This window comes from Prionailurus bengalensis, chromosome E3 (genome assembly GCF_016509475.1).
Source record: "Prionailurus bengalensis isolate Pbe53 chromosome E3, Fcat_Pben_1.1_paternal_pri, whole genome shotgun sequence".
NCBI lineage: Eukaryota > Metazoa > Chordata > Mammalia > Carnivora > Felidae > Prionailurus > Prionailurus bengalensis.
Window position 1 is genome coordinate 5,275,675 of NC_057357.1, and position 26,700 is coordinate 5,302,374.

At 55.1% G+C, this 26,700-nt stretch overlaps 1 protein-coding gene across 2 annotated transcripts; it reads right to left on the minus strand.

Moving 5' to 3' along the window:
* Positions 1-15,109: 15,109 nt before the first annotated feature.
* Positions 15,110-21,968, minus strand: ZNF853 (zinc finger protein 853). Of its 2 annotated transcripts, none has more exons than XM_043559630.1 (3): positions 21,855-21,968; positions 20,999-21,122; positions 15,110-18,522 (listed from the first exon to the last, which is right to left on the minus strand). In XM_043559630.1, the coding sequence occupies exons 1-3, from the start codon at positions 21,864-21,866 to the stop codon at positions 16,556-16,558; spliced, it is 2,103 nt and encodes a 700-aa protein (XP_043415565.1). In that variant the 5' UTR covers positions 21,867-21,968; the 3' UTR covers positions 15,110-16,555. The 2 variants fall into 2 exon arrangements, with proteins under 2 accessions (XP_043415565.1, XP_043415566.1); XM_043559631.1 differs by having other exon boundaries at positions 20,999-21,117; positions 21,855-21,964.
* Positions 21,969-26,700: the final 4,732 nt, after the last annotated feature.

The window sequence follows — 26,700 nt, forward strand, 5'->3', positions numbered from 1 at the left end:
TATCCAGAATGGATGACGATGAGGACTGAAGGTGCGGGGGGCCAGGGCAGCTGAATGAATGCATTGCAATCCTTGCATTGGAGCCCTTGCGTGGAAGGACTTGAAATCAGTACCACGAAGAGGGCCAGCCTCTGAGCACAGAAGGGTCTACCAAGCAGAGGGAGGTACAAACAATAGGTGGCTATAGGAGCTGTGAGAAGGTGAGGTCGCTGGACTCAGGGTCCACCTGCAGTCCTCCCCAAAACCTGTCTGCATCCACCCCCAGGGGCGAGGCTGGGGTCGGAGCTCTTGTGCCCACAGAGGTCCGGGCACTTTTCAGCCTGGCTCCACACCCCCAGTCAGGAATGGTGTGGCCCGGCTCCTTCCCTACCTCCCACCCCACAGGTACCATTATTCTTATATTTTCTGTAGCGGTCCCCCAGCCTTGGACCCACCAGACAGAGCAGCAACCTAACTGGGCTTCGGGCAGGTTCAAACCTGTCTGAAATACCAGCTTCTCCCCTCCAAAACCTCAGCCCCTGGCTGGTGAGCTTGTCAGGCTTACAGAGGACACAAACCTGTGTCCTGAAGAGGGGAGGGGTGCAGCTCCCCCAACCCCAACTCTTGCCTTCTGGAGCCCAGAGCACCAGCTGCCCACCCTAACTCCTCATAATGACTGGCTTTGGCTCCTGGTGGTTTAAAACTGTTTTCAAATTAATATAACACTTGAAAACGGGAAGTCTCTTGTAAGAAGATGGAAAAAATCAGAAGTTCTCCCAACGCACAGGCCGTGGCTGACAGGGCACCTGTTAGGGGGCCCTGAGAAGTGACCAGCAGCCGCTGCTTCTACACGGCACCTCCCGTCTGGTCCTTTGGAGCCCTGGACCCCCAGCGTAGACTCTACCCCCCCCCCCAGGTGGTCCCAATGAGAGGCTCTGAATGTAGGTTAAGGAGCAGGAGCAGTGGAGGCCAGGGAAAGAGAAGCGGCGGGAATGGAGGCCCAGAGACTGGCACCTGGACCTACATGGGGGGGGGGGGGGTGGCAGGGAGGGATGGTGTCTCCCCGGCCTGTGGAGAGCTGGAGAAAGTGCAAATGAGGCCACCCAGTGGGAGCAGCACCTGTGATGAGGCGGGAGAATACTCCACCCTTCCCACCAGCACTGCCCATTGGCCAAATCCACTAGTACTGTGGGGGTGCAAGGGGGGCCCTGGGACCGCAGCCACAGTTCGATGCCCAAAGCTGGGCAGAAAGCATATGGGGGTAGAGTGGGGGGCTAAAACAGACCCAACAGCTCCATCCCTGCCTTAGGGACCCCCCCCCCTTGTCAGGCAGGGACGGGTATCACCTCAGCATCTGCTCAGAACTTTTCTTGGCCTGTCCCCTCACCTGAGGCCTAAACCAATACCTGATTTCTTCCCCTCCCTTCTCTGAAGAGATTTTCAAAGGCATGGAGTCCACCAGACTCTCCCCACTCAGCAGGCTCTGCCTGAGTCTCTGCTGCCCCCCCCCACCCCCCAGGGCCTCTCTGTTTCCTCCCCTCTCTGAGGCTCTGTCTCCCCCCCCACCCCCAGGAGCCTCTCCTTCCTCCTGCCCTGTGATGGGCAGAGTCTCCCAAAGCTTGTCCGGCCCAGGACACCAAGTGGTGCAGCCACACAAAGGCCCCACAGTCCACCACCCAGTCGGCGCGTCTGAGGTCAAAGTTAGGCTTGGGACGCTCCCCCCAGTGTACTCCCCCTCTGCCCCACACCTGTGGCTTCAGCAGCAAGGTGTGCTCAGGCAGACCGCCCGCTATTCTGTGAGACTAAAAGCTAAGCTCCTTGATGGGAGCCTTACTTTATAGTCAGATAAATAGAATCCCCTGCTCTTAACGACCTCGCCTGATCTGGTTGCTTCCAGCTCAGCTCTCCACTGGATCCAGACTGGGTGCTTGGAGGCCTTGCCAGCCACCTCAGACTGGCCACGCCTCTGCAGATGACCCTCCTCTGGGCCCCGTGTCATCTTTGTGCCTACTCAGGAGCAGTGCTAGGCTGTCCTAAACAGGTCACGCTTGGGCCTCTTCATGTCCTGAAGTCACCTGGCCTTGACCCTTCCCGCCACCTAAGCCCAGAACTGCCGGGGTTCGGAGCTGGCTGCCCCAGGGCCTGTAGGCACGGAACCTGGGCACGACCTAGGGCGGGGCCCCTGCCAGGCGGTCCTCTCCCCACAGGGGTGCTGGAGAGCCAGACCCCCAGGCTCCAGTCTTGATTCCCTGCCTCCTCTCCCCTTTGCTCCATCACACAGTGATGTTTGAAAGCCGCTTGGGTTTTATGAACTCACAGTCCTGGTCAAGTCCTGGCCCCTGCCCTTCTCTGGCCACCTCTTCCTGTGGGTTCTCAGGTCCTCCATGGCACCCCCGCTCTGAGGCCAACGGTTTTTCCACCCCTGCTTTTCTCTTATTCTCAGCGGGGATTCCTGATGGGGTGTTCCCTCACACACCCGCACACAGCTGAGTGCAGGGCCCAGTGCTCATGCCTGTTCTCTGAAGCACTCAGGTGGTGGGGAGGGCAAGGAGACGGAGCCTTCACTCGGGCCCCTCGTTCAACAGGCCCCAAGAGTTAGGGCCTCGGATTGAGCCGTGAAAGCTGATGGGAGGTGCCAGGGCTGAGTGGGGAGAGATGAGCAGGGGTGGGGGCCAGCAAGAGCTTAAAGCGTGCCCGGACTCCGCTAAGGGGCTGTCCCCACCCACGCGGAAAAGCCAGTTAGGTCCATTTGCATTTACTGCTGGGGTTCTCAAAACTCGGAATTGCAATCCTGCCTGGGAGCGACAGAGAACCCTCACGAACAAGTATAAATGTAAACAAGGCGTCACTATTCCATACCAGAGGTAATTGGGAACCGAGAGAGACTTGGTGTCATTTTTGACAAGATGGGCTGGGGTCTACACGTGCCCAAGTCCTGCGAGTTGTCTGAGAGGGGCAGCTGACGGGAAATAGAAGGAACCTCCGAGGAAGGAACCCAGTTCTGCTAAAGGCCTCTGCCAGCGTGAGTCAGCCTGCAGAGGTACAGGGATCGGGAGAGCAAGCAGGCCTGCATCAGGGGCCGGTCCACCCTCCACCCAGCTGCTTATAAAGCCGGAAGGAAAGAGGGGAGAGGTGGCTGGCAGTACGTCCCGGGGTAAGGCCTGCCTAGGCCTGTGCACCTGCACCCTGGAAGAGTAGGAAGCAGCAAGAACAGAGCAGCAGAGACCCAAATTGGACGTTGCCACTCAGCCCAACCAGCAGCTGACCTACTGTCACTGGGAAGGGGCTGGTGGAGGTGAGCTGGGCACAGGGAAGCAGCAGCCCCTCCCAGACACGTCGGGCTACCCTCGGCTTGAGCTTCTCCGGAACCATGCCACCTGCACTGGTCTCCGGGACAGAGGTAAGGGACACAGAGTCTCCAGGCGCAGAGGAGAGCAAGTCACAACTATGAGGTGCAGCCTGCGAGCCACGGGCCAGGTGCTGGGGGAAGCACAGGTGGGACAGGTGGCATTTCAGCCAAGCTTGGAAGGTGGCCAGAAGCCGGGAGGCAGTGGGGCAGGCGAGACCTGACCCGAGCAAGAGGAGGTGGGGAGTTTGGGGCCAGTGGGGGGATGGGGGCCGTCCTGTGGCTGGAGACTCATACCTCGGTAGGGCCTGCATGGAGGCAAGCAGTCACCGAAGGCAGCAGGCGGAGGTGGGTCATGACTTACCAGGATGGATGCGGGGCCACGGCAGGGGTCCACAAAGTGTCTTAGTCTACTTGAGCTCTTCTAACAAAGATACGACAGGCCAGGGGGCTGAAACAACATTTATTTCTTACAGTTCTGGGAGCTGGAAGTTCAAGATCAAGGCGTTGGCAGAGTCAGTGTCTGGTGAGAACCTGCTTCCTAGTTCATAGCCGGTACCCTGGCTGTGTCCTTCAGTGGAAGGGGCAAGGAAGGTCTCTGAGGACCCTTTTATAAGGGCACGAATCCAGGGGCGCCTGGGTGGCACAGTCAGTTAAGCATCTGACTTTGGCTCAGGTCATGACCTCTAGGTTCGTGGGTTCAAGCCCCGCATCAGGCTCTGTGCTGACATCTCAGAGCCTGGAGCCTGTTTTGGATTCTGTGTCTCCCTCTCTCTCCGCCCCTCCCCCACTTGTGCTCTGTCCCTCTCTCTCTCAAAATAAATATTTTTTTAAGTTTATTTATTTATTCTGAGAGAGAGGAGGAGAGAGAGAATTCCAAGCAGGGTCCACACTGTCAGTGCAGAGCTCAGTGCGGGGCTTGAATTCACAAACCGAGTGATCATGACCTGAGCCAAAATCAGAGTCAGATGCTTAACCAACTGAGCCACGCAGGCACCCTTCAAAAATAAATAAACATTAAAAAAATTTTTTTTAAATAAGGGCACTAATCCTGTTAGGGCCCCACCCATAAGACCTAATTACTGCCCAAAGGCAGTATCTATCACAAGGTGATAGAGTCCAGCCGTGGAAATAGGGATTTCTGCTGTGTGGGAGGAAGCCCATCAGTCTGGGAACATTCCCTGGTTCTTTGATGATCCTTGACACCAACTGTAAAGGACTCTGCCCATCATCCTTCCAGAGGGAGCCCCTCCCCACCCCAGCTCCAACCCCCACCCCAGATGCCACTCCTGCCCAGTCGGTCCTCTGAGTCCCTTCTAGCCTCCCACCTAGAGAGTGCTGAGGCCAGCCGGGAGGGCAGAAAGGGGGAGCAGGCAGAGAAGACAAGAGTGTCCACTTAACAGGGGCAGAGGGTTGAATCCAGGCCCCTGCAACAAAGCAGAAAGGAACAGGCAAGGGTGGGGTCTAGGCCGCAGACAGACAGGGCAGAGGGGGGTGACAGATGCTTTCCTTGACCAAACTTTTAGTGGGAGTTCAGCTCAGGCCCTGACTTCCAGCTTCCGTGTCTGTCTGTGTCACCCAGGTTTAGAAAAATCCGGTCACGTCAGTTTAGCCAGAATCCTCACCCTTGATGTTTCTTCCGTCTTCGTAAATTTCCGCCCACCAGCTTCCCCCTAGCCCCTCCTTGGCTGTGAAGTCTTCCCTCCTCCTTGCTAAAACCAGATTCTGGTCCAGTGCTATTCTGAGGTCTCTTTTCCCCTATTGCATTGGGCCCTGAATAAAAGCTGGTTTTACTGCTTTAACTGTCGTCTGGCTCTGGTTCTTTTTAGTGGTGGCACTTGTGCTCTCTCCCCACACTGGGCATGTGGGGGTTGGGTGGGAACTTTGGTCAGCACCCCTCTGTTCCAGGCTCCTTGCCAGGAGGAACCCAGGAGGGCTTCCCGCAGGGGGAGACACTTGGGCATGTCCTGAGAGCCCAGTGGGAGTGAACTCTGCCCAGACAAGTCCCTGAAGGCAGTAGCATGCATATAGGTGGGTCTGTTCAGAGGTGGCACCTGCCCCAAGCGCCTGTGGACCTCACAGAATTCCAAATGCACCCGCATGCCTGTGCCCCTGCTGGTGAGCCACAGGAAGGCTGACACACAGAACGAGTCTCATGACAATCACTGGGGGTGCTGACAGCCTCCTCAAGGCCATCGTCCCCTTGGAGGGCTGCTGGTAAACTGGATTTCATGACTACATCTTTCCAGGCACCCAAACTGTCACAGATGTGTAACAGTGACACGGAAGCTGTTTTAATGCCAAAGTCTATATGATTTGAGGGACACCACTTGATTTCTTGCATTTTTTATGTGTTTTTAAGGGAATGACTTCTGGGGCGCCTGGGTGGCATCAAATTCGGCTCAGGTCATGATCTCACAGTCTGTGAGTTCGAGCCCTGCGTCAGGCTCTGTGCTGACAGCTTGGAGCCTGGAGCCTGCTTCGGATTCTGTCTCCCTCTCTCTGCCCCTCCCCCACTCATGCTCTCTCCCTCGCTCGCTCGCTCTCTTTTTTTAAATAAATTAGTTACTTCTCCAGGGGGATTGGGGAAATCTGTCCGAGATTGAGTTCAGCCATGAGTAACAGGAAAGCCCACCAAAGCAACAGTGTATGCAAACCAAGGTGTTAACTGTCCTCGGGTCCAGGGCTCCTCCAGCAGCTCCCCAAGGCCATGGACAACCTCCCCTCACCGCACCCACACCCACCCGTTCCTCCCCTCCCCTGCCCTGACCGAGCCACTCAGCAGCCTCTGAAGCCACGCTGCTGGGGCAAGAGGCAGAAACCATCAGTGCACAGGTTACACGGCATTGTTCAAATCTGATTTGTCTTTACATATTTATTTATTGCACCACTGATCGTTTACGTATTCCTAAAACACGAAGATAAGTTGAGAGTAAATCGGGAAGGTAAGTTAAGTTTTAGGGCCTGGCAGAATGTGGTAGAAAGAAGCCTCAAAGATTTTTTTAAAAGGCCAAAGAGAATGTGAAAAGCCTTTTGTTCTGAGGTAAGGGATTCACATGGCTCCTGTAGGTCACGCGGGACAGAGGTGGTTTAAGGGGGTGCTGGGGAAGGACCTCCTGTAACTGCGCATCCATTCTGGGCAGTTGTTACCTGGTGGCTCTTTCCACGGCTTCGGCTCCTCCGCGTCCTCTGATGGCATCGAGAAGTTCTCTCTGCGGGCTGCAGGCCTCCAACATGGATCCCGCACTTGCTCGCCGCCCTTTCAACAAAGACAGAGCAGGCCTCGCATTCAGAGCTTCCGCCGGGCACCGGGGTCTCCCCTGAAGGTGGCAACACTGTTTATGTTGACGGCTGCTTTCCACTGGTGTCAAACTGACGATGAGGCTTTCAGCCTGCGGTGTTCATCTTTTTAAAATTCATTACCCGCACTTCCGGGTTCCGGGCCAGCCTGTAAGGGGCTTGCAGGCCGCTGCTCCGTCCTCACAAGAAAAAAAGTGGAAATCAACGATCCGTCTCAGATCCTTCAGAGAATCAAGGTCACAGCTCAAACTGCTGCCCCTAAAATCAGAGAGACAGACGGCAGACACAAAAAATCTCAGCTTCCAGGAGCAGAAACGGCCCTGGAGCCAGCACCTGGACAGGGAGACTTAAACTCTTCGTGATCAATGGCTAGAAGCTCAAGAGGGCTCAGCTGATGCTTAAAACCTCCGCCCGGGGGACGGGGGTGGAAGGGGGGTGGTGGTGGTCCTCTTAGAAGATAAGCTTTGGGGAGCCTGGGTAGCTCAGTCGGTTAAGCGTCCGACTTCAGCTCAAGTCATGATCTCACGGTCTGGGAGTTCGAGACCCACGTTGGGCTCTGTGCTGACCGCTCAGAGCCTGGAGCCTGTTTCAGATTCTGTGTCTCCCTCTCTCTCTGACTCTCCCCCGTTCATGCTCTGTCTCTCTCTGTCTCAAAAATAAATAAATGTTAAAAAAAAATTAAAAAAAAAAAGAAGATAAGCTTTACCTCCTGGAGCCCGACCAGGTTCTCACAGTGAAGATCAAAGAAACATCTCAGATTCCCAGCAGGGGAAGGGGAGATGGTGCCATGTTTATTTATGTATTTACTTATTCTCATGTTATTTAGTCTTACTTTTTTTCTTTCAGAGAGAGAGAGGGAGTGGGGGAGAGGGGCAGGAGACAGAGAATCTCAAACAGGCTCCAGGCTCAGCGAGGAACCCGAGGCAGGGCTGGATCCCACGACCCTGGGATCATGACCTGAGCCGAAATCAAGAGTTGGACTCTCAATGAGCTGACCCACCTGGAGCTGTGGAGGTGTTTTTAAATACATCCAGAGCACTGTGTTTTGTTGTTGTTGTTGTTTGTTTGTTTTGGGTTTTTGGGGGCATTTCTGACAGAGAGAGAGAGAGCACAGAAGCGACAGAGAGAGAGGGAAGGAGAGAGAATCCCAAGCAGGTTCCGTACCATCAGCGCGGAGCCTAATGTGGGGCTTGAACTCACAAACTGTGAGATCATGACCTGAGCCGAAGTCAGGTGCCTAACTGACACAGCCATGCATGTGCCTTGCACTCTGTTCTTCTTAACAGAGTCTGCTCTTGAGGGAAACTATTTTACTAGAGCCTAAGCAAACAAGTGGAAGAGGAAAATACCCAACTCCAGCCTCCTCTAGCCTTTGTATTCCAGGAGAGGGGACCTGAGAGAGGTTTGTCAAGTTCACAGCCCACAGGCACAGGTTCACTACAAGCCTGCGACCTGATGGTCAGGATATAGAACACTTGCTCTCCCTGACACCGCACTTCACGTCAGTAGAGATTCTCTATGATAACTTGGGAACACAACGGAGAACCACATGTCTCAGACCTTATTCTAAAAGAAGTCTCTAGGGGGCACCTGGGTGGCTCAGTCGGCTGAGTGTCCGACTTAGGCTCAGGGCGTGATCTCACGGTTTGTGAGTTCGAGCCCCGTGTCGGGCTCTGTGCTGACAGTTCAGAGCCTGGTGCCTGTTTCGGATTCTGTGTCTCCCTGTCTCTCTGCCCCTCCCCTGCTCATGCTCTGTCTCTCCCTCTCTCTCAAAAATAAATAAACATTAAAAAAATTAAAAGAAGTTTCTAGGGGGTGCCTGGGTGGCTCAATCAGTTGAGCATCAGATTCAGGTCATGATCTCACAGTTCGGTTCCTTGGGTTCCAGTCCCACATCGGGCTCTGTGCTAACAGCTCAGAGCCTGGAGCCTGCTTCAGATTCTGTGTCTCCCTCTCTTTCTGCCCACCCCCACCCCCCCCCCCGCTCACGATCTGTCTCTCTATCTCTCAAAAATGAATAAATGTTCAAAAAAAATTTTTAGTAAGTAAGTAAATAAATAAATAAATTAAGTCTCCAGAAAAATCCAAAGACAACAGGGGAAACGAAACAAGGAGACCAGAGGAAATTTTCTCCTCTAATGCCTACAGCAATGGCAACAGTAAAAAAAAGCCTGGCTCCTAGCCAGCTAAGCATAAAGCCTCACACCAAAGACCTACTTAACTCAGTTCCTTTTACCTAGGACATCATGTTCACTTCTTAACAACAACAGCAAAATTACAAGGCGTACTACAAAACAAAAGCACAGTTTGAAGAAGCAGATCCAAATACAGTAGAGAGGTTAGAATAATCAGGATAGAAATTTAAGACAACTATGGTGAATATGTTAAGGACAATAATGGAAAAAGTAGCCAACATTAAAAAACAGATGAGTAATGTCAGCAGACAGATGGAAACTAAGAAAGTATCAAAAGGAGGGGCACCTGAATGGCTCAGTCGGTTAAGTGTCCGATTCCAGCTCAGTTCATGATCTTACCGTTTGTGAGTTCAAGCCCCACATTGGGCTCTGTGCTGACAGCTTAGAGCCTGGCACCTGCTTCGGACTCTGTGTCTTCCTCTCTCTCTGCCCCATCCCATGGCTTGTGCTCTGCCCCTCTCTCACTAAAATAAATAAACATTAAAAAATATGTTAAAAAAGAAAATAGACTTGGATGGGCCTATATTGTAAAGTCAGGGCACCCATTAAAATTTTTTTAAGTATATTTGATATACCAAAAGAGGAGAAATAATGAAATAACACAAAATGCTTAAGTAACACCAGTGAGTGCAGAAAAAGAGTGGAAAACAAAAAAAATTCAAAGAACAAAGGCAAAACATAGAAAACAGTAGTGAATGTAGTAGCTATTAATACAACTATATCAATAGTCACCTTAAAATAAATTTATTTTGGGGCACCTGGGTGGCTCAGTCAGTTATGCCTTCGACTCTTGGTTTCTGCTCAGGTCATGATCTCACAGTTCGTGAGTTCAAGCCCTACATCAGGCTCTGTGCTGACAGTGTGGAGCCTACTTGGGATTCTCTCTCCTTCTCTCTGCCTCTCCTAAATAAATAAACAAACAAAAAAACAAACAAACTTTAAAATAAAATAAATTTATTTCAGCTAAAAAGTGACCAGATTTGGGATTCCTAGCTGGCTCAGTTGGTAGAGAATGCAACTCTTGATCTTGGGGTTGTGAGTTCAAGCCCCACATTGGGTGTAGAGATTACTTAAAAATAACATCTTTAAATACGTAGTGATCAGATTTAAAGAAAATTGCTAAGTAATTGGTAGTACATGTGGTAGGTCCATATGGCAAACATGTGTCACAAAGCATTGGCCCAGGGGCCACAGACCGGGCTTAACCAGAGGGGGAAACATTGGATTAGCATTTTAGGACCATCGTCACAACAGTGTTTGAGAAGATGGATTGGAAGGGGCCAGAAGCTGAAGGCAGGTATGTCTGATTGAACGAACACAGGGAACTGACGTCATGCATTTATAACATTTCCCTCCCAGAATGCCCCTGAAGAGGGGGAAAGGATAGACATCCACAAGGACAAAGACAACCAGAAGGAACCATCAGTGGATGAGCAGTTCCAGCACATGGGTGGCAGACAGAGGTGAGAAGGGTGGCCTGACCCACCGGAGCGGCCGCGGGACAGGGAGCCCAGATGCCCACAGAGAAGCAGAGACCTGTGGTTATTGCTTTTAGCACAACTATCAATGATTCTTGAATACTGAAGAAGCCAGGAAGGAGTTGGGATGAAAATTGGGGCCTTAATTTCAAAGCAAAACTTGGTGCACAATTAAACGAGTGTACGGGAGATAAAAGATGGCTGGAAATTGTTTGCAGCCCTTCCCATGGTGAGGCAGGACCTATTTCCTTCCCCTTGACCTGGGCGGGGATTGAGACTTGGTCTGATGAGTGGTATCTGCAATAAATAACATTGCACAACTTCTAAGCTCCATCATAAGAAGCCTAGTAGATCCCAAGCTCTGGTCTCTTGGGACCCAGACCCTCTGCTGAGAGACACCAGGTCACATGGAGAGGTTATGTGTAGGTGCTCCAGGGGACAGCCCCACTGAGCTCCCAGCTGATCACCAGTATCAACCACCAGCCTCATGATGAACCTGTGCCTCAGCCCCACTGGGCCATCAGATGTCATCATACAGAACAGAAGAGCCACCCAGCTGAGCCCAGGCAACCTGCAAACTGTGAGAAATAACAAAGCATCTTTTGTTTTTAGCCACTGTTTCGGGGTGGAATATTGCACAATAGTTAACTGAAACAAAGGGCATTAGGAAAAGCAAGGGGCATCTAGAAGGGCTCCTGGGTTTGTGTCTCAATGCCTCCAGATAGTTGGTGCTCCAAATCTCGGAGACCAATGGGTTCTTTGGTCTGAGAGAGATGCCTACATGGGGACTAATGTTATAGGCTGCGATGGAGTTGGCTGGGACCCTACCACATCCCACCTGCAGGGAAGGATCCTAAGGGCATAACTAGGCCCTTCTACCATCTGGGGGCCTCACAATCTTTATTTCTACAATGTCTAAATTTTTTAACATTGAGATATTAGAAAGCCTTATCTCACAGAACGTCCAACCAGAGAAGAGCTTGCATTCAAATCTTCCTTGCTTTATTTTTTTTTTAATTTTTTTTTCAACGTTTTATTTTATTTTTGGGACAGAGAGAGACAGAGCATGAGCAGGGGAGGGGCAGAGAGAGAGGGAGACACAGAATCGGAAACAGGCTCCAGGCTCTGAGCCATCAGCCCAGAGCCCGACGCGGGGCTCGAACTCACGGACCGCGAGATCGTGACCTGGCTGAAGTCGGACGCTTAACCAACTGCGCCACCCAGGCGCCCCAACTTTATTTTTTTTTGAATTAATGTTTATTTATTTTTGAGAGACAGAGACAGAGACAGAGAGCGAGCAGGGGAGGGGAAGAGAGAGAGAGAGAACGACACCGAATCCAAAACAGACTCCAGGCTCTGAGCTGTCAGCACAGAGTCCAACACAGGGCTTGAACTCCTGAACCATAAGATCATGACCTGAGCTGAAGCCAGACTGAGCCACCCAGATGCCCCAAATCTTCCTTGCTTTAGATGCAACATATTCCAGGGGCCTAACATGCACTGCGCCTGTTTGCACATATTATCTCGCCTATTGTATTGGACACACAATAGCTCAGAACCATAGACACTCTGGCTCTCATCTTACAGGCAAGGAAAGTTGTCACATAGCAATTGGTGGCCGGAATTCCAATCCCCAAGTCCTCCCTGGAGGAACATCACTATTTCGTAAAAGATGCCTGACTCAAAGGAGGCAAAGACCGAGAATCAGCATCAGGCTCTGTTCTGTTTTATACATTTGATTTTATCATATTCCCTGGAGATTTTCCATTTTAGGGACTTCTGGGCTTAGAATTCTCTTTCCAGCTCTTGATATAGCACAGATATAGCCCAAGGGTCAGTCCAAAGGAGATACTTACCTAATTGCTAAAAACGCAAAATGACACCCTGCTGTACTGTTGTGATTGTGACTAACACATCACAAAGGGACAGGAAGGATTTCACACCAGGATCCCTCTGTCTAGCAATAGTCCCTAAAATACAGGAGACAGGGAGCCCTCTACTGACTCCCTCACAAAAACAACCTGATCCCTACCTTTTGCAAACCCTTGCAGATAAGGTCATTATATGAAAAATTAAAACTAGTCGTATTCTTGATAATCTTGTGAGGTTTTATTTTATTTATTTTTTTAATTCACATTGTGTATTTTCACTTGATATGCCAGCCTTGAGTCTGGACCCCTTTACAAGATTCCCATGCATTAAGAAATTTCTTTTTGTTTTTAAGTTTATGTATTTGTTTTGAGAGAGAGAGAGAGAGAGAGAGAGAATCCCAAGCAGGCTCCATGCTGTCAGCACAGAGCCTAACTCCGGGCTCGATTTCACAAACCGTGAGATCATGACCTGAGCTGAAATCAAGAATCAGAAGCTTAACCGACGGAGCCACCCAGGTGCCCCAAGAAATTTCTTTTCTTAACAGTCATGTCTCTGCATTTTCCTTTCACGTCTCCCAACGCAAGTGACTTAGGCCTACCTGGTTGCCAGCACAGAAGGGAAGAAGAGCGATCTCAACACTGAAAAGCAGCCTCCCACAGTGAGTGAGGGCACAGCTAAAGTGAATATGGCGACCACTGACTCAAGTCGAAGAACCAATGGACATGGCAGAAATAACAGGTAGCAGGTGGAGGGGAGCCCTTGCCAGGGCCGAGGAGATGAGCCTCCCTCCCTGCTACATACAGCCCTGGGCCCTGGCGTATCATGTGTCTCTGCAACTGGGACCCCCCCCCCCCAACTCCTGACACAGGAATCCAACTGTGGGACGCAGCCCTGGGAGCTGTGAATGGGGATGAGCTGAGGATGGCTTCCCAGCTCCACAGACAGGGGCTCAGGATGGGGGACGCTGGAGTGGGCGTGGCAGCCAGGGGCCCTAGGAATTCTGGGTAGGGTGGGTGGGTGGACAGCGCCGCTTCCGGACCAGGCCAGCCCATGCCCCCCCCCCCCCCCCCCGCCAGGATCTGCGCATGACATTTGTTTTAGGTAAAAGTACAGGGGTGAGAGACGGCTCAGGCGCCATGGCTCCTGCCCCCCTGGGGCATTGAGGAGGGTGTCTATTCCTTTCGCTGCTGCTCAGACTGCTGGTAGGGGTGGAGGCGGGCGGTAGCGAGGACTGGGGACCGGGCTGGCTTGTGGTTAGGTGGCAAAAGCAAGGTGGGGGAGAGCCGGGTGATGAGGGCAGGGATTGGGGTGGGCAGGCCCCCCGGAGGACAGGGCCTGACTCATGGGGCTTTCCAGGAGCTATATTTGGCTGGGCTTAGATGCCTGTTGGAATGGACAAGTCAGGTAGAGGTGACGGAGGTGCTGAAAAGTTCTGGGGAGAAGTCAAGGCTGTACACAGGAAGAATCTGGGAGTCTGGGGCCAATGGGTCCCCCAAAATCCAGTCCCTAAGCTCTGTCTCTCGTTCCACCACCCGTCTCCCGTAGCACCTACCTCCCAGCGATTCCCAGACTCACTGTTCCTAATCACAACAGGTCCCCTCTGGCTCTGATCTATCGCGCAGTGTGACTTCCATCCTGACCACCTCCCCCTCTAGTGTCTCCAGGCCTCACCTCCAGGCAGATGCCTGCTGACTCAGCAAGACTTCTGGGAGGCCACGTGGCTCCCCATGTTGGAGTCCGTTGCTCTGTCCCCTCACCCCCCACGTGTGACCATTTAGGTGTGTGCCCCTCTCCTACTGGGCTGTGAGCTCTTCAGCAATGCCTCTCGACACCTGGGGCCTGCCTGTCCTGCGCTCCGACCAGGCCCCTCCCAAGACACGGCCTCCGCCTACCAACAGGCTTGGCCTGTCTTCCCACGCGGGCCCCGGTCTTCCGTTCCCCAGAGGCGACTGCAGAAGAGCAGGTATGTGCCAGTGGTCACTCAAGGAGAGGGCCGGGGGAGGCCGGTGGCGGGCGAGCAGCACAGGAGGGGGGTGGAAGGAGAGGTCTCAGGCAAAGCTCCACAGAGGCGAGGAAGCTTCCACCTCCCCCTGGGGCTCCAGCGTTGTCCAAATGTGAGGAAGGGAGTGGGGCTTCCACAAGTCTTCTGAGTCGGCTTAGGGGACACTTCACCTGCTCTGAGACAGTGGATGATGGGAGAGCCACTGGCGCTTGTGGGGGAAGCCAGCCAGCCAGGATGGCGGGAGCCCACACGTCTGTAGAACCATCTGCCCAAGGACAGGTGGGCAGAGAATCAACATCCGCCCAGGCCTCTCCCTGCCTCACGCAGATCCACTCACCCCCCATGTGGATTCTACTCGGCGAAGAACACGGATGACAGAGACCTGGGGGTATCACCTTATCGCCCCTGATGCCGCGGTTGGGTTTGAGGCCCTAGCTTATGCCTCTTATCCGCAGATCCCTTGCCTTCAGCATCTCTGCTGGTCGAGGGGGCCTGTCTGACAGGATGACTCAGACCTTCACCCCGGAGGGGTCAGAGCCCCAGTTGAAAGATCTAATGCCCCATCCCCTCAGCGAATGGTTACTGGGGGAAATGGGTCTGTCGGTGTAAAGACAGAGGAAATCACTCACTGTAAACAGAGGCAGAGCGAGGGGAGACGGGCCACTTCTGAATTGATTTAAAGCTTGTCCTTAGGAGATGCCAAAACTGGCCTCCCCGAGCGTCTGTCCTCTGGCCCCCATCCCTCCCAGCAAGGTTATATGGAATCAGCTCCTCCGAGGCCAAGGGGTTCAGGTTAGAAAGAAGAGTCTGGGGTGAGGGCGCTGAGCATGGGACTTAATAAGCCGTCCCTTGCTCCAGAGCAACCAGGAAAATGCTTTGTAGAGATGAAACCGGGGGCCAGACGCAAAATCCAGCAGGGAAAACAGAGACGAGACAATGCATTTCTTCATTTTAATTTATTCTTCAATTTTTGTTTCTCACTTACCAACACATTCGTAAAATGTAGCAGGCTGTGTTAGTAAAGGAGAAGCAGGGAGCAAAGAGAGGTGCGGGATCTAAGCAGCTGCACACAGGGGTGGGGGTGGGGGTGGGGGGTGGGGAAGGTGGTGGTCAAGAGCAGGAAGCACTTGGGGGCAGAAGGGGCGGGGCGCCTCCACCATCCGCCTTCCCACGGGCGTGGGCATTGCCGATGCTCTTACAGACCCCCAGATGGTTTTGTAAACGTTGTAGAGAGCACTTCTGTTGCTTCCAAACTTCGTCCCCCAACTTCTCCGACTCCCCGACTCCGTCCCCTGCAGTGGTGGGGGTGGGAGCAGCCATCCCCACCACTGCAGCCACGAGGCAGGGTCTTCTCGAGCCAGCCCCCTGCATAGCCGGGCCCAGGAAAACCCTGCCCTTGGGTCTCAGGGCCCCAACCCCATAGCCTCAGTCCCTGGGCCAGCATCTGAGAAGCCTAAAGCGGCTGGATCCCAGGGAGGTCAGGGTGGGGCTACCTTGGAGCTCTTTCCCCAAGGGGAACACTCCCCTGGACCTTGGAGAGCATTCCCAGAATGCCCTCTGCTTCAGCCGCGGGCTCCTATTCAAGAGGTCACTGACAGGCCACCGTGGGCATGGGGACTTGGCAGCATGGAGGGCTACCGCTTGCTGGAACCCTGGGTTAACCTGGAGGGAGGTTTTACCTTCCGCCCAGAGAAGGGCTTCCTGGCATTTGTGCACTAACCCAGTGGACACTCTGACCCTGTGCTTATGAACACAAACATTTTAATCAGGATTACATCCACCCTGATGAATTTTCATTCTAGAAAGTACTTTCAAGGCAAACGCCATTGAGGACAATCTAATTCCTTGATGGTTTTCTACAAAGTGCAGATAACTTTCCTTTCTCCCCCATTTCTTTTCCTCGAAGTCATTTTCACCAGGATCAAATCCTATTCGTGTGCGTTTCGCCACAGGTATCCGACTCCCGGGTTAGCGTTCGATGCGTGTCAAATGTCACCAACTGTCACACATGTCACTGGCAGGTTTTTTTTTTTTTTTTTCCTGTGGCTGTCACTTCAAGAAAGTCCAGTTTTCTGGGGGAAGGGCTCTAGCGGACTCCTCACGGACCGGTACCCAACAACGAATTTGTGCGGCGTGCTGTCTGTCCTGGTGTGCCACACCTGTGCCCTTTGGCCCCAGCGGCTTTTCTCGAGGAGCCTTTCCGAGGGTCCGTGCGTAACCATGGCCTACCCTCAGCTAACCAGGGACAGAGCCGGGAGCCCTTCCGCAGCCGGCTTCCAGGAGGTGCGCGCACACCACGGGACAGGGCGGGAGGAACCTGCGCCCTCACCGACCCCGGCTCCCCCCTCTCCCCCGTCACCCACCCCCTCCCCGCCGGCCACGGTCACGGCGCCTTGTCCGCGGCCCCCGCCGCCTGCTCGGGGCGCGCGGGGCCGCCGGTGGCCGCGCGCGTGCTGCGGAGCAGGCCCAGGCCCCGCGATCGGCCGGCGCCGTGCAGCTGGCGCTCGTGGCGGCGGATCTGCACCTTGTGCCGGAAGCGCTCGCCGCAGTCCTCGCAGACGTAGGGCCGCTCGCCCGAGTGCGTGCGCCGGTGGCGCAACAGGTTGGACGAGACGCTGAAGCGCTTGCCGCAGTCGCCGCAGGCGTAGGGCCGCTCGCCCGTGTGCGTGCGCTGGTGCTGCACGAGCGCCGAGCTCTCGCTGAAGCGCTTGGCGCAGTAGGAGCAGGCGTAGGGCTTCTCGCCCGTGTGGATGCGCTGGTGCGTCACCAGGTTGGAGTGCTGCGAGAAGCCCTTCCCGCACTCGCCGCAGCGGTGCGGCCGCTCGCCCGTGTGCGTGGCCTGGTGCCGCACCAGGTCCGTGCTGCGGCTGAAGCCCTTGCCGCACTCCCCGCAGATGGTCGGCCGGTCCCGGGCGCGCCGCCGCCGCCGCTGCCTGGCCGGGGTCAGGGCGGCGCTGCCCGCGGGGCCCGGGATGGCCACCACCGCCGGCGCGGCCACGGCCGGCAGCACCATGAGCTCCTGCAGCACCACGTAGCCCGGGGGGGCCACCACGACGGCGGCTGGAGCCCCCGGGGCCGAAGCCCCGCCGCCCCCTGCGGCGGGCACCAGCTCCAGCTGCAGCTCCGGCTGCACGGGGGTCAGCTCCAGCCGCACCTCCTGCTGCTGGGCTCCCAGCTCCACCGGGGTCAGCTCCAGCCGCACCTCCTGCTGCTGCTCCAGCTGCTGCTGCTCCAGCTGCTGCTGCTGCTGCTCCAGCTGCTGCTCCAGCTGCTGCAGCTGCTCCTGCAGTTTGAGCTGCAGCTGCCGCTGTTCCTGTTGTCTCTCCAGCTCCTGCCGCTGCCTCTCCAGTTCCTGATCCGACCCCAGGTCAACTGGCATGAGCTCCAGCTCTACCTCTTCCTCCTCGTCTGGCTCCAGCAGAGGGGGCTGCTGCTGCTGTTGTAGCTGTTCCTGTTGCTGCAGCTGTTGCGGCGGCTGCTGCTGCTGTAACTGTTGCTGCTGCAACAGCTGCTGCTGTAACAGTTCCTGCTGCTGCTGCTGTAACTGTTGCTGCTGCAGGTGCTGCTGCTGTAACTGTTCCGCCTTCTGCTGCTGCTGTAACTGTTGCTGTTGCAGGTGTTGCTGTTGTAACAGTTCCTGCTGCTGCTGCTGCTGCTGCTGCTGCTGCTGCTGTAACTGTTGCTGCTGCAGGTGCTGCTGTTGTAACAGTTCCTGCTGCTGTTGCTGCTGCTGCTGTAACTGTTCCTGCTGCTGTAACTGTTGCTGCTGCAGGTGCTGCTGTTGTAACAGTTCCTGCTGCTGCTGCTGCTGCTGCTGCTGCTGTTGCTGAAATTGTTCCTCCTCCTGCTGCTGCCCTGACTGTCCCTGCTGCTGCTGCTCCTGCTGCCACGGTTCCTGCTGCCTTAACTGCTTCTGTGGCTGCTGCTTCTGTAACTGTTGGTGCTCTGGTAACGGTTTCTGCTGTGGCTGCAACAGGTGTTGCTCTGGCACTTGCTGCTCCTCTGATTGTTCCTGCGGCGGCATCGGCGGCAGCTGTGGTTTCAGCTGCTGAGGTGGCACAGGTTGGGGGTTTTCCTGCAGGTGCTTCTCTTGTCGAGGCAGCCATTCTCGGTCAGCTTGCCGCTGTTGCTGCTGTCTTGGGGATCGGCTTTGCGGTCGCCGCTCCTGCCGTGGCTGTTGTTGCAGCGCTGGTTGCTGTTGTGACTGTTGTGGTTGCAACTCCGGCTGCCCCTGCTGTGCTTCCTCAGCCATTTCACTGGCCCCCGTCGGGGCTGAGCTTGTTGGCCGCGGTGGGCTGCCGTTCTCCTGAGCCTCTTCTTCCTCCTGACTCTCACTCCCACCGCTGCCACCTGTAGTGGAAATGGCAGGAAGCCAGGAGAGAAAAATCTACGGGCAGCTCTCAGGTGCAGACCCCCTGGACCTCCCCGCTCACCCGGCCCCATGGACAGCCACGCTAGGACACACTGTGAGCTCCCATCAGGGACCCAAAAACACTGGCTCAGTTGACAATGGCAGCGTGGCATGAACTGAATTGCCCAGAGGTGTGGGGTTGGCTTAGAAATGCACCTGCAGGACCGCTGGTCACGTCACTCTGCACCCTGGCTGTTCCACCTCCCCCCCCCCCCCCCCGCGCCTCCCTCCACACAGGCTCCACGCTTAGATCTTGGCAGTGACAAGAGCCTGGGTGCCTGGGGCTCTCCAGCACCGTTCCCTGAGAAGTCTCTCGTGCTTCACTGCCATCCAGTGGGAATCCGCGTACAAGCCGTTCGGACAGCTAAGCCACAAGCCCGTGCTGAACTCTGACCTCAGTTAGGGTCACACCTCACAGAAGTAAAACTTGCCTTCTCCGTAAATAATAACGCCTGGAAGTATCACCACTAGCGGTCCTAAAAGTCACCGAAGTGTCAGAGACAGCACAAAGTTTCCAGCAGGAAGTCCTCCGTTCAGGCCCTAACTCTATCGCTTAGCGGCCGTTGACCTCCCGCAGCCACGGAGCCCTCCTTGTCAGTGACAGCTTCGGGATACCCACACTTCCAGCTTCACGGGCAAAGCCAGAAGGGCCCCGGCATCGCCTCTAGAACCTGGTGGGTGCTTGAAAAATCCCTTTCCCTGTGAGTTAGAAAATGAGTTTGCAAACTAACAAACACTTTAGCAATACCAAGGATACAACTAACTCCGTTTGAAACAGCCTGAAGACTGGAAGTGTCTGAGACTATTACTCAGGAATGGAAAGGACTAATTCCATAGCCCCAAGTCAACATGGTGACTGGCCAGTTACGTCACCTCTGGGAACCTGAATTTCTCTGTCTGGAAAAAGGAGATAAGCCCTTCCCAGGGACATAGTGAGAATGCCAGGGGGGGAAACGTCTGGCCCGGGGTTGTGCAGGTGTAGAGGAAGCCCCACTACGTAAAAGTCGCTTCACTGTCACATTTCACTTTCCTGCACAATATCCACGTGTCTGTCTCTCATTTTGAGCATTCAGGCTGTGTTCACGGAAAATCCGAAGAGGCTGTCTCCATTTCCGAGTCTGATTTCCACGTCTGTTCTTCCTACAGCTTCGTATTTTCAGTTTTGTAACAGAAAGCAGAGGTTCGATGTTATAAAATTTTGCTTTCCGGCCACTTTGCCAGGATTGTATCGATTTCACAAAACCAAGGGATATCTATATGAAAATAACTTCCTTTCAGAAAACTAGTCCTAATAACCTTTGCTTAGGCTAATGGACAAGTGAATGCATTTCTCATAAACACACACCATTCGGGAGTATGCGTGTGGTGAGCGAAGACAGCCATGAAAACCTGTTCCCCCAGCAATGTCAAGGTCTGAGACACTCCAGCCTCCTGCCACCCCTCGAGGCAGCAAGGAGCACCGTGCTTCTGTGTGAGTCCTCACGTTTCTAGCACAGCACTTGGCTGTGTGGCCAGTCCTGGCTTCTTACAGCAACACCAGCATTTTAAAGAACGATGTTTTTAGTAAACATATTATTAAGTGTCACCTGATGTGCGTGCCCTCGCAAGACTTTTTCCAGTTAAATATTTGAGCCAGGAGAGTCGTTTAGCCACACATCCCAACACAGCCCCTCTAATTGCCTTGGTCCTTTTCATGCTGTTCAACCCTGGCCCAGCCCTCAGTCAGTGCCCTCAAAGCACAGAGAAGGAAAGTGGCCCCCAGGAGCATGACCACCATAGAAAGTTTCCCCAGACCGTGTCCCAGAGGGAGAAGGCATCTTGAAAGGTTCTGCAGGGCCATATTTGCCTCTGGGCAAAAGGGGAGGAAGATGGATTGAAGCAGAGGTCAGGAAAAGTGGACAAGGAGAGAGAAGGCTACAGAGAAAAGAGAAGCAAGGGGTCCAATGCCTCAGGTACAAGGGGCAGTGGGAGAGAGCCCCTGAATTCAATCTTGAGAACTTGAGTCTGGAGCCAGGGACAGGCTGGGGAACAGTGGAGGCCTCCTGACCACTGGGGAAATAGCAGCAGCTCCCAGCCAGCACATACCCAGGGTCCAGGCATGGCCTGAGAAGATCTGCATCGTCAGGGAGCCCGTCACAGGCACAACCACAGCCTGATACAGCCGCCTCGGAAAACCCCGAGGGGAACCTGCCAGTGTCACTCCAGGCAGCTGAACTCGGCCGCTGTGAGCGGCTGCAGCCTGCCCCAACCCCGCACCCCGAAACCACAGGTGAGCGCCCTTGCAGACAGCAGGCTGCCCACCACCCTGCAGCCCCCTCTCGCCCGCAGCAGGCCGGGCTCTGTCAGAAGGTCCTCCGCGGGGCCTGAGGACTGTCTCCTGCTTTAGGTCAGAGCCACCTCCCTCTAGTCCCTCACCTGAGAGGGTGCCAGGCCCAGGGCCCCCATCTTCGAGACACCGAAGCTCCAGCACGAAGGTCTCAGTCGCTGGCCCCAGCTCCATCCTAGCGCTCAGACCAAGACCCCCGGGGAGCCAGCTGTGCTGAGAGGAAGGAAGGAAGCTGTTCAGGTGGGCAGGAGTGCTGTGAGCCCCCAGCCCCGTGGCACTGACTGCCACAGAGCCCTCCACCTCAGCCTCGGGCCTCCAGAGCCAGGGGCCCCACCCTGGCTGGAAAGGAGGACAGTTGGAGCCACAGCTGGGGAAGGGAGGCGCAGGGCAGCCCGGAGCTCTGCTCCCAGGGCCCGTTCAGCCCCCCCGCAGGGAGGCAGTTCCTCCATTCCTGAATTCTGGGATTCTGTGGGGCCCACACTCAGCCCCAGCCTTAGGGGGCAGCCGGTGCAACTGCTCCACTAGGATGGGGAGCTGGAGACCCAGCACGGACAGTTGAGGAAGTTTGCAGAGAAGACAGAGAAACCTCACGTTCCACTGCCCCCCCTACAAAGCCCCGCCAAGCCTGTTCACCTCCCTGGTCTCTGGCCTCCTAGGCTGCTCTTGGGGTTCGGCCAACGTTCCTAGGCCAGAGCACCAGCAACCCACAGAACCAGCCCTGGCCCAGGGGCTCCTGAAGTCGGGAGGGTTCCCCACCTCTCTCCTGCATCCCCCCTCCACTGGCCTTCCCGCCCCACGCCCCACCCCCGGCCCCTGCAGAGGTGTCCCCACATCCAGCCGGCCTCCCCTCTTAACAGGACAGCTCCAGGTCTCTGTGGGGGTCCAGTCGAAAAGACTGGAAGCGCCCCGAAGGTTCGCCGAGCCGTCCCGCCCAACGGGCCTCACCTGGCGCAGCATTTCCTGCCCCTCACCGCGGCCTCTGCACTAGGGGAGGTGTGTTCATGGTCAGCAGGGGCTGGGCAGCCAAGGCCAAATCGTCAGCCGGCTCCTTCCTGAGGCGCCTCCATCCAGAAAGAGCCGGGGAGGCGCCGGGCCACCCGGGGGCCTTTCTGGGCACTGCGGCGGCGGGCCTGTCGCTGTCAGGGCTGCCGAGGTCGCCCTGGGCCAAGAAAGGGGCAGAACGGAGTTCGCGAGCAGAAGTTGGTGTCGGGCACCCGTCCCGGGGGAAGGGGGCGGGGAGGAGGCTGGGCGCCGGGGGTCCGGTCCGAGGTCGGCGGGGGCCGGGCGACACCGGCCTCGGGTGGGCCGGGGGCAGCCCGGGTCCGGCCGGGTTCCGCCGGCGGCCACAGGTGCCCGGCGCCGGGGGGCGGGGGGGCAGGGGGGTGGCCCGCGCGGGGGTCCGGTTCGCTCGCCCGCCACCCCCCCGAGCGTGCGTCCGGCCGGCAGCGGGCGGCGGGCGGCGGGCCGGACCGGGGGCGGGGGCGGCGGGGCCGGCACAGGAAGTCCCCCCGGCATCCGCATCCTGTCCCCCGCCCGCCACCCGCGCGCCCCGCGCCCCGGCCCCCGCGCCGCCGCCGCCGCCGCTCTAGGCCGCGGCGAGCTCGGTGGGCTTAACCCTTCCGGGCCCGGCCGCGCACCCGCGAGGGTGGCGAGACTGTCGCTGCCCCGAGGGGGGCGGGGCGGCTCCAGGCTCCAGGCTTCTGCTCACCCACCCCCACCCCCGCGCCACCGTGGAGACGCGTGCGGTCTCAGGGCGCCCCTGGCCGGGCTGCTAGTTGTGGTTCATTAGCGCTCAATTAGATGACACTCACCTGATGGGGAGGCCCCATTCCGCCCCCAGCGGACCCCAAAGAGGCCTCCCCCTCCGCACCTTGAACCCCTCCTCCTGGAGCCCCGGATGGCGAAGGCAGGCCTGCGGGGGGCGTGGTGTTTGTGCCCGCTTGGACAGTGGGTCGGGACCCCAAAGGACCAGACCTTGTTAACTGAAGGGTAAGCCCGGCTCGCTCCCTCTGTGCACAAGGCAAGTGATCAAGCCCCCCTCCGCCGCCCCCAACCTCTGTCCTCCCCAGGCCCCCACCCCAGTAGCGCGGTGCAGAGGCCTCCCTGGACGCGCCAAGCTGACCCCTGCTTGGGGAGGCCTTACCTGACCATCTCCATATCCTATCAGCTTTGCCGCACTGTCCTAACCTGGAGAGTTCACATGAGAATCGGGATACTCCAATCCTCTTGAAAAACCCAAAGACCTGGCCTTGGAGAGCTGTTCCTGGGGTAGAGTCTGGGAATAGCCTCACTGGAGAGGGACACAGATGTCTTCCCTCCCTACTGTCTCCATGCTCACCTGGCCCCCCCTTGTTCCATTTGGGATACATTCTGGCCCCACAGGCAGTGGAGTTTGGGGCTTCTCCTCCAGGCCTCTGAAAAGCTCCTCTCTCTGGGAGCTTGCCCCCAGACTGGGTGCTCCAGAGGACAGAGGGCCACCTCTGCCTCTTCGGGGGAACAAGTGCAGCAGGAACCCATCTTTGGAGGCAGAAAATTCTGGATTCACCATGGCCTCTTCCAGTTGGGTAACGACGCAAATTATTACCTAGCATGTGTGGAACAGGGACCGCACGCTGCATGTCAGGAGTTGAAGGGTAAGTGAGCATCCCCCCTCTGGCCCGGCAGGTGTGCACCTTCACCTCCCCTGCGAGGGCTGAGCTGTCTCTGCCTCCTCCTTCCTCCCGGGAGACCTCACACCCAGACCATCCAGATGATCCACTCACTCCTTAAATCTTGAACCTCTCTCTCTCCGCTGGCTTCTTGCCAAGAGCGTTTGTTCATCCTTACGGCTCTCCCGTCTTAAAAACCAGGCAGCCCCTTCTCTCTCCTGCCCCCATGGTGGAACTTCCTGGAAAGATGCCCCATTGCAATCTGTCCATATCTCCGTCTACCTATCCCTCCTTCCCCCTCTCCAGCTTGGCCTGGGCCCCATCACTCCACCTGGACAGCTCCCTCTCATGTCACCAGTGAAGTGACCTCCCTGTCACTAAATCTCTCATGCTATCCCGCCTCTGGGAGGCTTTGGACACTTCTCCGGTGGCTGCTGAGAGGGACCACCCTTGGTTCCCACTTCCTCTGGGTCTGCCTCCTCTCTGATTCCTCCACAGACTCTGCTTCCTTTATATAATCAAAACCTGCATAAGTTGTCTTCCCACATCAACAGCTCCATCCGGAAGAGTCTGTCTCCTGTCCATGACTGAGCACCTCACAAACAGTGGCCACCTTTTTTCTTCCTCTTTGTCCCTTTAACTTTGATCCAGGTAATACACAAAGCGAATTGAGTCAGTCAAATTGTTCTAGGAGGGTTTAGCAACAACAAAAATCTTTTCATTTCCAAGTCCACTTTCTTCTGATATTTTTTGCCATTTTTTTTTAAGTTTAAAAACGTTTATTTATAGGGGAACCTGGGTGGCTCAGTTGGTTGAGCGTCCAACTTCAGCTCAGGTCATGATCTCATGGCTTATGAGTTCAAGCCCCACATCCGGCTCTGTGCTGACAGCTCAGAGCCTGGAGCCTGCTTTGGATTCTGTGTCTCCCTCTTTCTCTGCCCCTAACTCACTCACATTCTGTCTCTTTTTCTCTCAAAAATTATTTATTTTTGAGAGGGAGAGCGAGCGACAGAGGGGCAGAGAGAGAAGGAGACACAGAATTGGAAGCAGGCTCCAGGCTCTGAGCTGTCGGCACAGAGCCTGACACGGGGCTCGAACTCACGAACTGCGAGATCATGACCTGAGCTGAAGTCAGATGCTTAACCAACCGAGCCACCCCGGCGTCCTTTGCCATATTTCTAAATACCATGCTCATAGTGCTATTACTTGGTTTTTCCATTTTAGGTAGTATCTATGGACAGCCTACTTTGGAGGATGCAGATTTAACTCTTTAAGCCACACATACATATGTCCATGTCCTGCCCACAATAAGTTGTCTGGTCTTTATCCAGTTTTCTGGGAGAGAACTTCCACACTCTTGGAGTTTCTCCAGTGACAGGAATGTCTTTGTTATTCGGGGGTTGGGGGCTGGATTAGCTTCAGGTTGGGGTCTGGTCATACCAAAAAGACCAACCATATGATTACAGGGTTGGGGCTCTGAGCTGGTGATGTCAACCCAACCTCTGGGGCTAGAGATTGAGGTCAGTCACATGGCCAATGATTCGATCAACGTATGAATGTAATGAAACGCCAATAAAAACTACGGACACCAAGACTCAGGTGAGCCTCCTGGTTGGTGACGGGTGCTCTGTTTCCAGAAAGAGGACACAGAAGCTCCACCTTCAGGACTCTCCCAGACTTTGGATCTCTTCAGGAACCAGTGCTGGTCCGTCTTTCTATCCTTTGTAGTAAAACTGCAAGTATAAGTATAGCATTTACTGGAATTCTTTGAGTTGATCTAGTTAATTATTGTCCAACCTGAGTAGGTCAAAGGAATCCCTGAATTTGTAGCCAGTTGGTCAGAAGTACTGGGGGCTGGGGACCCCTGAACTTGCAGCTGACCTCTACAGTGGGGGCAGTCCTGCTGGGAGTGATGCTCTTAACTTGTGGAGTCTGGAGGGACCCTGGTGGTCAGCTGTGGAACTGCAGGGCAAGACTGCACCTGTCCATATGGTTTTATGACAGTTTGGGGGTAAATCCACATTGACTGTTTCCCTAAGTACATCTGTGTAAATATCTTTCACTGCTGAGCCCAGTGATACTATTTCCTTCTTGTACAACCCTTAGTTCTTCCTGGACTTAATCTCTCATCTTTTTTTTTTCTTTTTAAATTTTGCTTTGATTCACTTTTAGAATCTCCTGAAAAGACTTTTCACATGCTCTTATGGCTCAGTAAATGCCTGTGAACCCAACTTTACACCTGGTCAAACTAGTCAGAAAATCTGTTTGTTTCATTTCATTTGTCTGTTTCCAGACATCCCTCTGGAGCCTCCTTCCATTGGATCCAAATTGGGCGGTTTGCCCTGCAGAGTGCTGGTGTCAGCCCGGAGTCTAGTGTCATCATCTGGGACTTTGTCTCTCTTTCTCTCTCTCTCTCTCTCTCTCTCTCTCTCTCTCTCTCTCTCTCTCTCCCCCCTACATCAATCTCTGTGACCTCTTTCTTCTTCTTGATTAGATCATAATAGAGACCCTTAGCGCTCACCAAATATCCCAAGTGCTCCCCTACATTTCCAAGTCTTACATGCAGTTCAACCGGGGTTAAATAATTACTCTGGCCAGGGGACTGTGAAACGAAGTGGCCCGTGCTATGTCTAAGCCAAAGCACTTAAGAGCTGGCGTGACACCTCCATCTCACGCCTCCCCTGCCGTGTGGCCTTGGAAGAGATGTGTTCCCCGTGGTGCAAGCACACGATGGTAGAGCCTTAGTCGGCCTGAGCTGTCAGTCCAGTCAGGAAAACCTCAGAACTCTTAAGTAATTAAGCAGAACATTTAATGCAGGAAAATGGTCACAAACATGTTAAAAAGGAGTATTATGCAGGGGACAATGGGACGACCCAGAGATTAGTAGTACCTCCAGGGCTAGAGGAGCAAGAGGGGAAAATGATAGTATAGACAGACACAACTGCTGTATCGGGGAGGCTATGGTAGCCCACTCTCGGACACTGGGGTGTGTAAGCAAGAAACGACCAGCCCAGACTCACCAGCCAGTGAAGGCTCCACCAGAAACAGGAAATGTCTTCTCTTCCATCCTGACTTCGGATCCCTCCTTGGTGCTTCCCATTAGCAGAATCTAGCCAGAGGCCAGCTGGCAAGGGAGCCTGGGA